The sequence below is a fragment of the Urocampus carinirostris genome, chromosome 19, assembly GCF_059441175.1.
Source record: "Urocampus carinirostris isolate Australia breed hairy pipefish chromosome 19, RoL_Ucar_1.0, whole genome shotgun sequence".
Classification (NCBI taxonomy): domain Eukaryota; kingdom Metazoa; phylum Chordata; class Actinopteri; order Syngnathiformes; family Syngnathidae; genus Urocampus; species Urocampus carinirostris.
The window spans coordinates 7465020-7477410 of record NC_142367.1 but is presented as its reverse complement, the minus strand read 5'-3'; the positions used below and the strand labels follow the sequence as shown (position 1 = coordinate 7477410).

Genomic DNA, 12391 nt, shown 5'->3' with positions numbered 1-12391 from the left:
ATCAGCGCCTTTGTACCCTAATAGCTTTCTCGCCGTGAATCAAAACTTATGAGGTCATGTCAGGATGACAGCTAGATATTTTTGGAATAGCTCGAGCCGCTTGTCTCCCGCCTTTTCTTTGGCGGGTCATTTAGGTTCGAGGTCGTCGCCGCAGTGAGCACTCGCAATGTGTTTCTTCAGTGTGTTATGCCGTTAGAGGTTTGTCTGCGCCAAGTCTTGGACTGGTTTCCTACAGTACATGGCCTTTTTACGTTTTGTTTCATATTTGACCGTTCACAGAGAGGCAGTTAATCATTTGGGGGATTTTAGATGAATACAAATAACTTTTGGTAATACCAGGTATCTAAGGGTGTGTATGTGCGGGGGTTGGGGGAATGAATGGGGTGTGTGGTCTATTTTTGCAAAAAGCTGTGTAATAAAAATCTATCTAATAGAGATACGAGGCATATTTTATTATATTTTACAAGGGTTAAACAAATAAATCAATGAAATTGATTAAAATCAACTTTTAAAAGCGTTGGCAACTTACTTCCTCTTTGATTTCTTTGTGTCAAGCAATTTTTGAGCCACTAAACCCGTTTAATCTATGCAAATAAGTGCATTGCATTTTGTTGAGGTTATAGGTTTGTAATACTACTTTAGTTTAGCAGAGAGTGCTCTGAGACCCTTTTTTAAAAAAAAGTTTCTTTTTAAAAAGAAAGAAAGTGAGCCTTCTTCTTCTATAGAGTTAAAAACTTTCAAGGGGAAAAGAAGGTGCTGCAGAAATACAGAGAACAAAATCAAAATTAATCAAATAAAATTATAATGATGGCATGTTTAACTCAACACAAGGGGCAAATCTATTGTGTCCCGGAAGTCCCTGGCCAGGTTCAATTCCCGGCTCCTCCGTGTTATATGTCGAAGTGTCCTTGGGCAAGACACTGAATCCCTAATGCTCCCGATAGCAGGTAGTAGCCTTGCATGGCTGACGCTGCTATCGGCGAGTTAGTGTGTAAAAGGGAAACATGTAAAGCACATTGTAAAGTGCTTTGGGAGGTCATCATTGACTTGAAAAGCACTATATAAATGCAGACCATTTACATTTACATCCTAAATGTTTTTTTAAAACCTTAAAGGGACATTGTGTATTATTTAGCGCCTATAGAATAGTATAAAACAGTTTACTTCGTGATAAGAAAAGCAAAAACACATGAACTATCATTTAAAGGGCATTTTTTTAAATACTTGTAGGTCAAGAAATATGTATTGATTTTTACCTAACATGAGGCTCACCTAGATGGAGCTGACATGATTGCCTGCTATCTTCCGGAGCCCGAACAAAAATCTTGTGAAATTTTTGTCTGAAGGATTTTAGAAGGTTTTTTTTCCAATTTAGTCATTTTAAGTCTCATTTGTCTGTTACCTTCCTTGTGCTGTGTAGCACACGTTGACAGTTGCACTACACAATACAGCGGCATCTAGTGGCCAAGTATCACACAGTGTCCTTAATTTGTCTGACGTTTTTGTTATTGATGTAAAAACAAAATTCAAGTCAAAGAATATCAAAGATGACTTTGCAAAATGTTGATACCCTTTATTATAGCTTAAAGCCCCTGCGTGTAATATTTGACCACTAGATGGCACTGTGTTGTCTGGTGCTTGCGAGGACCGGTGCCACAGAGAACAGAGTGGTGGCTGGATGTAGTAAAAACATGGCGGCGACCTAATAAAAGGATTTCTCTGTGTCAAAGAAATACACATTTCCTGACCTATGATTTTTTTTAAAAAGATTAACATTGGTATGATGGTTCATGCGTTTCTGCCTAGTGTCGTAAAGAGTTTATTTTTTACTGAATGAAAGATGCATCAGTACCACTAAGAGGCACTAAATTTTACACACTGTCCCTTTAAATAAGACAAAATTAATTAACTTTACATTATATTAAGGATGTTTGGTCAAATGTTTGCATCTAATCTTTGGGGTTTGTGCAAGATATTTAATTCTTCCTTGGGATTTATAACAGTAACAAAAATAAAAAGCTGTCCCTAACCCTAATTTAAAAATGATAGCATGTGCTAGTCAGGCCTACAACACTTTCCATCGTCCCTAACAGAAGAGAAATGATGGACACAGATGGAGACAAATGTTGAAATGATTTCATAAACGTTGTAGCTCAACTTGCCTGGATGCTTAATTCATTTTTCTTTATTTGTGTTTCAGGCTATGGTTTGATGAATTGATGGATCTTTGGTTGTCAGTGCAAAATCAACCAAGCTGGGAAGGGGTGAGACCAAAACGAATTGGTTTTGCGTGCAAATGTGATTCTAATGTTCAAATGGTCTGTGATTTATGTGCTCATTTATTCTTCATAAACCTGTGAGGTTTCTGCAAATATTTAGTGTTTTTTTTTACCTTAAATCACAAAGTATTGTTTGCCATACCGTATAAAAACTCGTTTTAATTATATTAATGGCTCCAAAACATTGTGCTTCGTCTATCACTGATAGAAGAATCTGAATCAGTCCCTCAAAGTTTGCACTTTGAGTTCCCAAATGCCGATATTTGGTAGAAACCTAGTAATATTTTTATTTTTGTATACACATTTTAATTTATATTTGTTGCGTGTCTTGTTTCAGTCAACATTGGTTAGACGTTGAATTGTAAATAGTTAAACGTTCTTGTAAAGTTTTTTAACAGCACTGAAGAGTTGATATTTTTCATTTTTATTTTGTTGTGTAGTTTGTTTATCAGGGATTTGCTGTTACTTGACTTTAAAGTTGCATTAGTATAAAATAGTTTAAATTGGTTAAAAGGTCACCATAAAGTAAAAAGAATAAAGGCCATTATAATATTTTTGTTGCTCTGAGGAGAGTGATGAGCTACAAGAGTATGAGTATGGATGTTAAGGGACTGAATGAAAGTGTGATCGTGCCGACTGTGTTGTATGGTGCAGAGACTTGGAGCCTGAACGCAGATTTCAGAAGGAAATTAAATGTTTTTGAGATGAAGTGTTTGAGGAGTATGTTAGGAGTGACAAGATTGGATGGATTGAGAAATGAAATTGTGAGGGACAGAACTAGAGCAGTAGTGGATAAGAGAGTACTCGGTTGGTTTGGACACATGGACAGGATGGATGAGGAGCAAATGTTGAAGAGGATTTACAGAGTAGAAGTAAATGGAAGGAGACCAAGAGGAAGGCCGAGATTGGATGGATGGTGGTATGAGTGCACTGCAGGAAAGAGGTCTAAATCTAGTGGAAGCTAGAGCTGTTGTTGGTGATAGGAATGAGTGGAGAGGTGTTGTAGAAGGATAGGGGGATGTTTAGATGTTCTAAGGGATGGGTAGGGCACCTGTATGATGTGGCAGGGGTAAACCAGTGAAAGCTGTCCGGGCCCTGCTGTTGAACAGAAGAGTGTGTTGTGTCACCCTGACCCGAGTGACATGGCCGCTTTCTTGTGTCCTATTTCATCTGGAGGGACAAAAGCATGACCGACTTAGGTGCCCAAGTGCTTAACGTGTTTGGGCATTTGGGTTGGCCATGGTCCAATAATTTTTCGTGTATTTTTTGCTACTTTTTCCCTTTTTTTCATTTTCTTAGTTTTTGTCCGTGTTTTTCTTGCTGTCGGTCACCCCTCTCGAGGGATATAACCAGGGTAGATAGATAGATAGATAGATAGATAGATAGATAGATAGATAGATAGATAGATAGATAGATAGATAGATAGATAGATAGATAGATAGATAGATAGATAGATAGATAGATAGATAATTAATTTTATTTTGTTTATTTCATGCATAATTTTACATTATTTTTGGTAGTATATTGGTAAAAGCAACAACAAAAATCTGAAGAGTTGATTGGGAGCTGAGCTAAAAGAGCCGGTTCTCTAAAAAGAACTGGAATTCCCATCACAAATAGGTGGCGCTTTACAATAACTTGCGTGTCAACTTATACGTTTTCCCCATATTTGATACGTTTTTTCATCATTTCAAATTGTGTACACCGTATAACAATTTTTGCACGTGGAAAAAAATTAAATGCTCGTGGACCCTCTTTAGAATGTCCAACCACCGGGGTCTCACAAAGTTCTATGGGAAACATCTTCAATTCTATTCTATGGGAAACAGCCTTTTTTGTTACTCTAAATGATGTAGTCATCTCCTGCAGTGTGCGGCTTACACTTTACTCCTCAGAATGTTTTGTCTCTAAATTTTTGTGTTGGGTTTTTCTTGCAGCACTTGGTCAACTTGTTTGCTCGCCTCGCCAACGACAACATAGGCTATGTGGACTGGACCCCTTACATCCCAACTGTGAGTTGTCACTGGAATTGTGGTGTCACTTTGTTTTTTTTCTTGTGGTAAATGTCAGTGTGTTCAGATCTTCACCAGGATCTTGCGAAGTTTGAACCTCCCTGTGGGTGTCAACCACGTGGTGGCGCTGCGCTACCTTACAAACTCATACGACATCGGTCACCTGGTATTGTGGATCACGGCCATGCTGGTAATTGTGTTTTACAATTGGAATAATTTATTTTTAATGTGTCCAGAGGAATCCACGGTTTTTAATTGAGTCCACAGCCATTTTATATTTCAGTATTTTGTGTGATCTTCTACGGAAAAAAACATTGAGTTGATCTTGTGTCCTCCTAAAGGTGGGGTGCCTTGTTTGAGGTGTCTTTAAAAAGTTGATAGTAGAATATTTTCTCAATTAGGTATGTGTTAACAATGCCCACCTTAGTTCAAACAGCCTTTATTAAAAAGACAAATCACTACGACCATCTGCTTTTATCTTACTTTTAGCACTGCTGTTCCGGGACATGCAATACATTAGGAAGCAGGAAAGGGGGGAGGACAGCAGAGGGGTGGAGAGTGATTTCATGCTCGTTCCCACTTCTTTTTTTTTTTTTTTTTTTTTTTGTTAGTGTAACCTGAAAATGGTAAAAGTAAGAAAAATACTGTTTCAAATGCAGTCCAAACACCAAACAAAACCCCCAAAAGTTGAAAAAGAAGTTTATTAGTACTTGAGGAATGAATTGACTGAGGCTATGTTAATGAATTTTAGCTAGGAGATGTTGGCGGAGAGTAGCAAAATTCTAGGACACCACCTTCAACAATTATGATCATTTTTGTGTCCATCCAAAGATTTGATAACATGCTTCGATTGAAGAAGTATCTAAAATCAGTTAACTGTATAACAGGGATGGTGTGGGAAGATGTTCCTTTCGTTTTGATCTTATGTTACGTTACACGAAGAGTAATTGGTTAATATAATAAAATCAATAAGCAAGATTTTCTAAAAATACTTGACCAGATAGTTTTACTTAACCGCTCAATATGTTTACTCACTCACTGCCAATGACTGTTTTAAACGTCAAAGATCAATTATAAATTCCATGCCATCATCAGCTTAAGATGTCAATCCCCTTTATTCCATAGTAGCCTGAGTTAACTGGCCTGACAGTGAACGCTTCTCTATCTTCCTCTATCCACCCGAATAGCCCATAACTTTGTCAATTAAAAAATGATTTCTATCCTTTAGTCATACAAACATCACGATTCACCAATTACATTGTAATGCCAGAAGATTTTTTTTCTAAGTAAAAAAAAAAGGGGGGCAAGGAGAGCTGGCCTGCAGTGGAGCTTGTTGAAGTTGTGCCACATGTTTCTTTTTATGTGCAGGGTGGACCAAGAAATCCAGCACAGAAGGAGTTGACCCAGCTCTTTAACAGCATTGCTTCCTTTTATCATCCTTCCAATCACGGTCGATGGCAGGTTAGCATCTATAGTTCGGTACCCACACACACACACGCATGCGTTTGGTTTAGCTTTTAACACTCGTTTAATTTGTAACACGCCACTGGGAACTTGGCCCATCCTCTGCATCATCACACAGTACACAACTTTTGCCAGCAGTGTGCCTCAATGGACCCTTTGAACACACGTAACCATAACCACGTGACGAAAATGCCGACGCCATGGTGGATGACAGTAAACCGTATTAAACAGTACTCGCCTTGGGTCAGGCGAGTAAACGGTAGACAACAACAAAAAAGCTATACTAGTCTAGCCTATTATTCAGAACCAGAATAACTTTATTTACATTGGTCAATAGAAGATAAAAATCTTTAATTCGGCAAGAATATTTTCTGACACTTCATACATTTTCTGAACATTTATCTTTCACAATGGATAATAGCACAGGGATCTGTGCAATATTTTCCTTCAAGTAAGGAAGCATGTGCTTGCATCTCGTTCACCTCCTTCATCTCACTCACCCACAGCCAATAGTTACAGACATACAATGAGTCCTGTCAAGTAACCTGTATGTAGATAGCTATATACCATACGTTAACCACGAACATATTAGATTTACTCCCCACCAAAGTGAGTTCACTACTAGTGAACCTAACGTTAGCTGTTTGACTCGCGTTACCCGTTTGCTAAGTTTGCTACTTGGTTTCCTTAGCGTAAATTTGAGTTTTTTTGGTTTTTTTTTAGCTACAGTAGCACTAGCTAACTTATTGGTAGCTACATTGAATGTCTTTGACCTGACTCATACTTACTTGACATAAAATTGCTCGGAAATTGATCAAATTTACCTTGTAAAAAATGCTTGGTGAAAACCCTGAAGTACTTTGAGGGCTGCCAGTCCCTCCGATTGAATGCAGATATCCATCGCCGTTTTCATCAAAATGATACGATAAAATGCCAAATTGGGCTTAGAGCCTTGCGTGTTCTCACAGCCCACCGCACTGCAAGAAATCACCATTGTAAAATGTTGTGGTTATATTCTTCTATAATTTATTTATTTATTGATATGCGTTTCAACTCAACTGCTTATTTAACTACTATATTTAACTGCTGTCTGATCTGGTGCTCCGGTACTCATAATTCCGGTGAATGCAACATGCCGTCACGTGCAAAATGTCCACATGATAATGCTGAAAAGGAGTGTTTGTTTGTGTGCACAATCAGTCTCGCCTCATGCGCCTACTCCAACGTCTGCCAGCAAGCGTGGTCCGCCGGGTGCACCGCGAACGCTACGCCACACCCAGCTGGATCACGCTAGTGCCAGAAAGTCGCCGGCTGAGCGACGAGGACCTGCAGGAGTTCACACGCAGCATCATGGGTGCTGCGTTGCTTGCCATGTTCAGGTATTGTCAAATATGGTTTGGGTTCAGATCAAAATGTGATATTTTTTTCTTTAATTAAGATTTCAGTTGTTTCTTTCCATCAACAATCAAATATTTTCTATGCACACTGGAGATCAAAATTAGAGAATGATTAACAAACAATTGAATAATTCTGAAAAAACTCATTCAAGTCACCCAAGAAGGCTGGTTACCCACGGAGAAAAAAATGCAAAAGAGGACGGTCTCTGGGGAGGATGTCAATAGGTAATTAAGTCCACACTTTAGGTGGAATTGCTTGCCAGTTCAGTGCTGAACGTGGTAAGGATCTGTCCCGCCATGCAGTGTATCACTGTTTAAGTGCATTGGACTGAAAGCCCACACTGCAGTGACCAAACCCCATTGGCAAAAACTAATCAAAAAGCTAGACTGAGCTTTGCCAAGGAGCATGTTGTGTGAACAGAGAATAACTCGCCCAGAGTTCACTAAATTGATGAAGCTTAATGTAATTATTTGGGTCTGATAAGAAGCATGTTTGGTGAGACAATTGAGAAAGACCAAACCCAAAGTGTGTAAAAAAGGCAGTCAAAGATAGGGGAGGAAGTGTCATGGTTTGGGTCATGTTTTATGCAGCTGGAGTTGGGCCCCTTGTAAAGCTACATGGCTGAGTGAATTCAAATGAGAATCAGAACTTTCTTCAACAGCACATAGTTCCTTACATGCGTTTATCGCCCCTTCAACATGCAGTCTTCATGCAGGACAATGCTTCATGTCATACAGCAAAACAGGTAAAACATTTCCTTGGAGGTGAAAACATTGAATTAATGGCATAGCGTACCCAGAGTCCTGATGTCAATTCAATAGAGAACCTCTGGAAAATCCTTGGTGAAAAAGTTATCGTCAAGAAACCCACTACAATCATAAAACTGTGGAGGAGGCTGGAAGAAGAATGGACCAAAATCCCACCAGAGCAATGTGAGAGACTAGTGCTATACTCTGGCATTCACAGCAGTGGCCTGTTCACTTATTAATAATTGCTGACTGTTGTAACTTTTAGAATGTTTTTTCCATACCATAGTCATTGTTGTTCTCTAATTTTGATTGAAAAAATTGAAAAAAAAAATTGAAAATATTTCTTTGAACAAAATCAAATACGCAGTTTTTTATCTCAACATACCAATCAGAATAAAATTTGCTCTAGTAGCAAAGTTATAGGTAGTCAATCAATTATTACATTTTATAATTGATAATTTCTTTTAAAGATTTAAAACAATCTGAATTAGAATCACTTTATCATTTTATTGCTACAACAAAATTACCGTTGCACTCCACTTGGCATAATATACAATCCAAAGATTAATATATAGGAAATATGAAATATTTGTATATGATATTATCCGAATATAAAGTATTCACATCTGAAATAACAACTATACACAACCGAGATATTGCACCTACAACTGTAACAAAGTAAGCATGACAACTGAAATACCTTCCATTGCACAACGGTTTGGAAATGACGTCAAAATGTGAATAAAGTAAATAATACAATGTAAAAACATTTAAACGAACGAAAAATTAAATATTTCTACAACAACTGTTTTAGAACCAAGATCAAATGAATTATACACAATCGGGATTATTGCACTTAAAACCAGGACATTGCACTTTAAAACTGTCTTAGGAAAGTCATTTGGTGGTGTGTTGATAGCTTTTGGGAACAAGATTTCCCCCAGTCCCGATGTTATCATTTTAAAAAGGAATAGTTTACAGGTAGTTTCAATAAAGGATTGTCCAAATGCTCAATTTCCTCAAATTTTTCTAGTGAATTGAGTATTTCCGGAGAGCCAGGGTTGACATTTTTTAAACACTAGTTCATAAACCAAACGTGCCTTTTTTGGCACCTCCAGAGTGCTTTTTCTACCATTTGGCCCCCAAGCTCAAATGTGTCGGACACCTTTGATGTAAAGTCTTGGTCATACCTACATAGAAAATTAGCTATTCATTTTTTCCCGACAATATCAGATATTTTTAATTGCAGTAAAACTGGCAGTACAGATGCCGCCTTCGCCCTGCAGAACCTGGCGCTCCTCACGCCAGAACTGGCCATCCCACCTGTACTCGAGAAGTAAGTAAAAGAGTCATAAATGTCAGTTTCCACAAATGAACATCTTCCACAATCATACAGAACGTATGCAGCCATGGAGACTCTCACGGAGCCGCACACGCTCACCGCCACACTCAGCTGCATTATCGGCATGGCGCGGAGCCTGGTGGCCCCCAGCGGGAGCTACCCGGAGGGCCGCTTGCATGTGCTGCCTCTGCTCATGGGCTCACTACCAGGGGTGGACCCCAATGACTTCAGCAAGTGCATGGTGAGCACAGCATTTAATTTGGTATCAAACAAAGGTATATTGATTTCTGTGGCTGTGTTTTAGATCACGTTCCAGTTCATCACAACATTCACCACGCTAGTGCCTTTGGTTGACTGTTCGTCTTCGCCGTCTCGACACAGGAATCTGTCAGAGGTATGACCTGAATTCACAATGACGCTCAAAAACTCTTTTTGCTCAAATATTAGTTATTTCAAATGTACCGGGAGGGTCGGGTTTTTGAAAAGGAAGTAGGGTTTTAAAATCTCCGTTTAAGGACCATACCTTTCTAAACATTACATTTTGTTTTTTAAGGGTGTGGTGCGTGGTTTAAGGTGTCCTTAAAAAGCTTAAAATTAAATATCTCCTCGATTAAGTGTGTGTTAACAATGCCCAACTGATCTTATCTATATTTTTATACACATTTTTTCACTGCATCCATCTTCTTTATCATACATTAACCTATGGTGTTCCATCCACAGAGCGCATTACAATGGAGGAAAGGAAGTGGGGGGATGGGAGGTAGAAATGATGGATTGCATCAACTAGTAGAATATCTTTAAAGTTGCATACACCACCTTTAATGTGGCATATTTTCAATTTACCATAAATAAACCATTTACTTTTAGATTAATATTTCATGTTTTAAATACTATTTATCCTCATTTTTAAAAACATTTAATAACATTATGTAACATTTGAAAGGATTTACCAAGACATTTCATAGCTCTCTATTGTTTATTTCATTCAATGCCAGACATTTCTCTCAAATGGGAAGATTTGTGATACCTTCAATGTCTAAACAATGCTTCACATAAACACAAGGGCACTTGCTTGCAAAATAATATTTTTTGCAAGAACACTGAACTTATGCATAACTCACCCAATGTTTCTGGTGACGTTGTCACACTGTTTCGGTCACCAAAACAAAAGCTCTGTTGAAGCGTTATCATATCTTTTATTTGGTCCAGTCAGTGCTGTTGCAGCAGAGCGTGTGCCAAATGACCGATTTACAGTACTTGGCATTCCCAGGCCGTCTCCCATCCAAGTACAAAACAGGCCCGACCCTGCTTAGCTTCCTGAGATCGGGTGTTCTCAGGGTGGTATGGCCCTAAACAGATCGCAAATGTCTATACTTATCCATATCTTCGTTTTCCTTACCACATTGCTTCACTACTTCACTCGCCATATGGGGCAGGCTAGACACTACAATTGCTGGATAAAGGAAGCAAAACTAAGAAGCGGGGGCTTCCTCGATATGTGAACAAATATCTGATCAAAGCCACTTCTGCCATCTGATAGTGATTCATCATACTGAAACCATTCCCATAGGCTTGATACTTACTGATGAGCTGCACCAAACCCTTTATAATACATTTTAAAAATAAAAATAAAAACAACATATATTTAGGTTTGGCACTAAGGGACAATGCTCTGAAGACATATCTATATGTTATGGCATTGAATGAATCAAATGTTATTCACCTTTTTGTGGACGCTGTATATTTCCTAGTGGTCTCTAAATAACCCGTATCTGTATCGATGACTACTCAATAGGTATATTGAGTATCTTGATCAATATGAAAAAATGTGGTTAAGCACATCCCCTTATTATGAACATAGATTCATTAAAATGTGTCAATTGTAGAGCAAATTTCTAAATAATTGTGTCTTTGAACATTCTTTTGAGGCTGATTTAAAAAAAACGTAGCTGTATTTAATCACCAAAATTTTTGTCTCATATCAAACAAGGCACCCATTGCAATGGATATAGAAAGTATATGTTCCTCTTGTTTTTCTGCCTTTCAGGTGGAAAAAGAGTTGTGTTTTGCTTCTGCTGAGTTTGAAGACTTTGTACTGCAATTTCTGGACAGGTAACATCAAGTTGAATACTTATTGTTGGATGTCTGTGGATGTGCGAGTGGACTGTAGGTTTTCATTGTGTTTGCGCAGATGCTTTGCAGTGATTGACAGCAGCACTCTTGAGCAGACCCGGGACGACACGGAGACGGATACCCAGACACAGTTGGAGAGCTTGGTAGAGCTGGGCCTATCCTCAACCGTCAGCACAGTCCTCATGCAGTGCTCCACACAAATCTACATTGTAACTTAACCATAGACATAACTGCACACAGAATAATAGCTGACACTCATGTTTTGCTATTTGGTTGTTAGGTGGCACTACAGAAAGTGTACAATTTTGCTACGTCGAACATCTTCGAGACGTGCGTGTCGGGCAGGATGGTGGCCGACATGTGCAGAGCTGCCACAAAGGTGCGCTTGAGGGTGTTGCTGCACGTTTCGGTGCTTAGTCATCTCATTTTCAGAGAGAATTACTGTTCACGATAGAGTTTCTCTATAGTTCAACGCATTTTCTTGTCTTCTTCATTTTGCCAAGTGTTCTTGGTTATAATCATTGTGTCTGTGCTTTTATGAATATATGTGTGTGGTTGTCTTTTTCAGTGTCACCCTGCCGAGTCTCTCAAACTCTTTGTACCGCACTGCTGCAGCCTCATTTTACAAATTACTGAAAGTCAGTATGAAATTGTGTTTTTGTGTGTATTCGTGTATATTGGATAAAACGTTTTCATTAATATTAGCGCTTTGTCAAACAACATGTGCAGGGTAAATAAGTAATTCTGCTGCAATTTAATAGAATACAATCATCTTAATTGTCATGTTGTAAAACATTGTATGATTAGACATGGCCCTCCAGGGTAAAACATGAAATAAAGGTTTTGAATAGAAAAAAGAAAAAGAAATATTGGGATAAATAGACAAAAAAAACTTATAATAAAAGTTATAATAATGCAATGATAAGGAATAGTGAATTGTAACAATAATCTAAGTAGTTGCTTTAACGGCCGTTTTTTTTTTCTGCTTTGCTAAATTTGCTCATTTTGAATGTG

At 38.3% G+C, this 12391-nt stretch overlaps 1 protein-coding gene across 1 annotated transcript in view; it reads left to right on the top strand.

Annotated features, from left to right (window-relative positions):
* Positions 1-12391, top strand: part of LOC148347039 (proteasome activator complex subunit 4B-like) — a 60156-nt gene that overhangs the window by 8048 nt on the left and 39717 nt on the right. The window contains exons 6-17 of the mRNA XM_088324166.1: positions 2201-2264; positions 4217-4291; positions 4359-4481; positions 5660-5752; positions 6956-7134; positions 9152-9238; positions 9299-9485; positions 9549-9638; positions 11292-11356; positions 11436-11586; positions 11658-11756; positions 11946-12015. Coding sequence (XP_088180292.1) covers positions 2201-2264; positions 4217-4291; positions 4359-4481; positions 5660-5752; positions 6956-7134; positions 9152-9238; positions 9299-9485; positions 9549-9638; positions 11292-11356; positions 11436-11586; positions 11658-11756; positions 11946-12015 — 1283 coding nt within the window. The remainder of the gene's footprint in view (positions 1-2200; positions 2265-4216; positions 4292-4358; positions 4482-5659; positions 5753-6955; positions 7135-9151; positions 9239-9298; positions 9486-9548; positions 9639-11291; positions 11357-11435; positions 11587-11657; positions 11757-11945; positions 12016-12391) is intronic.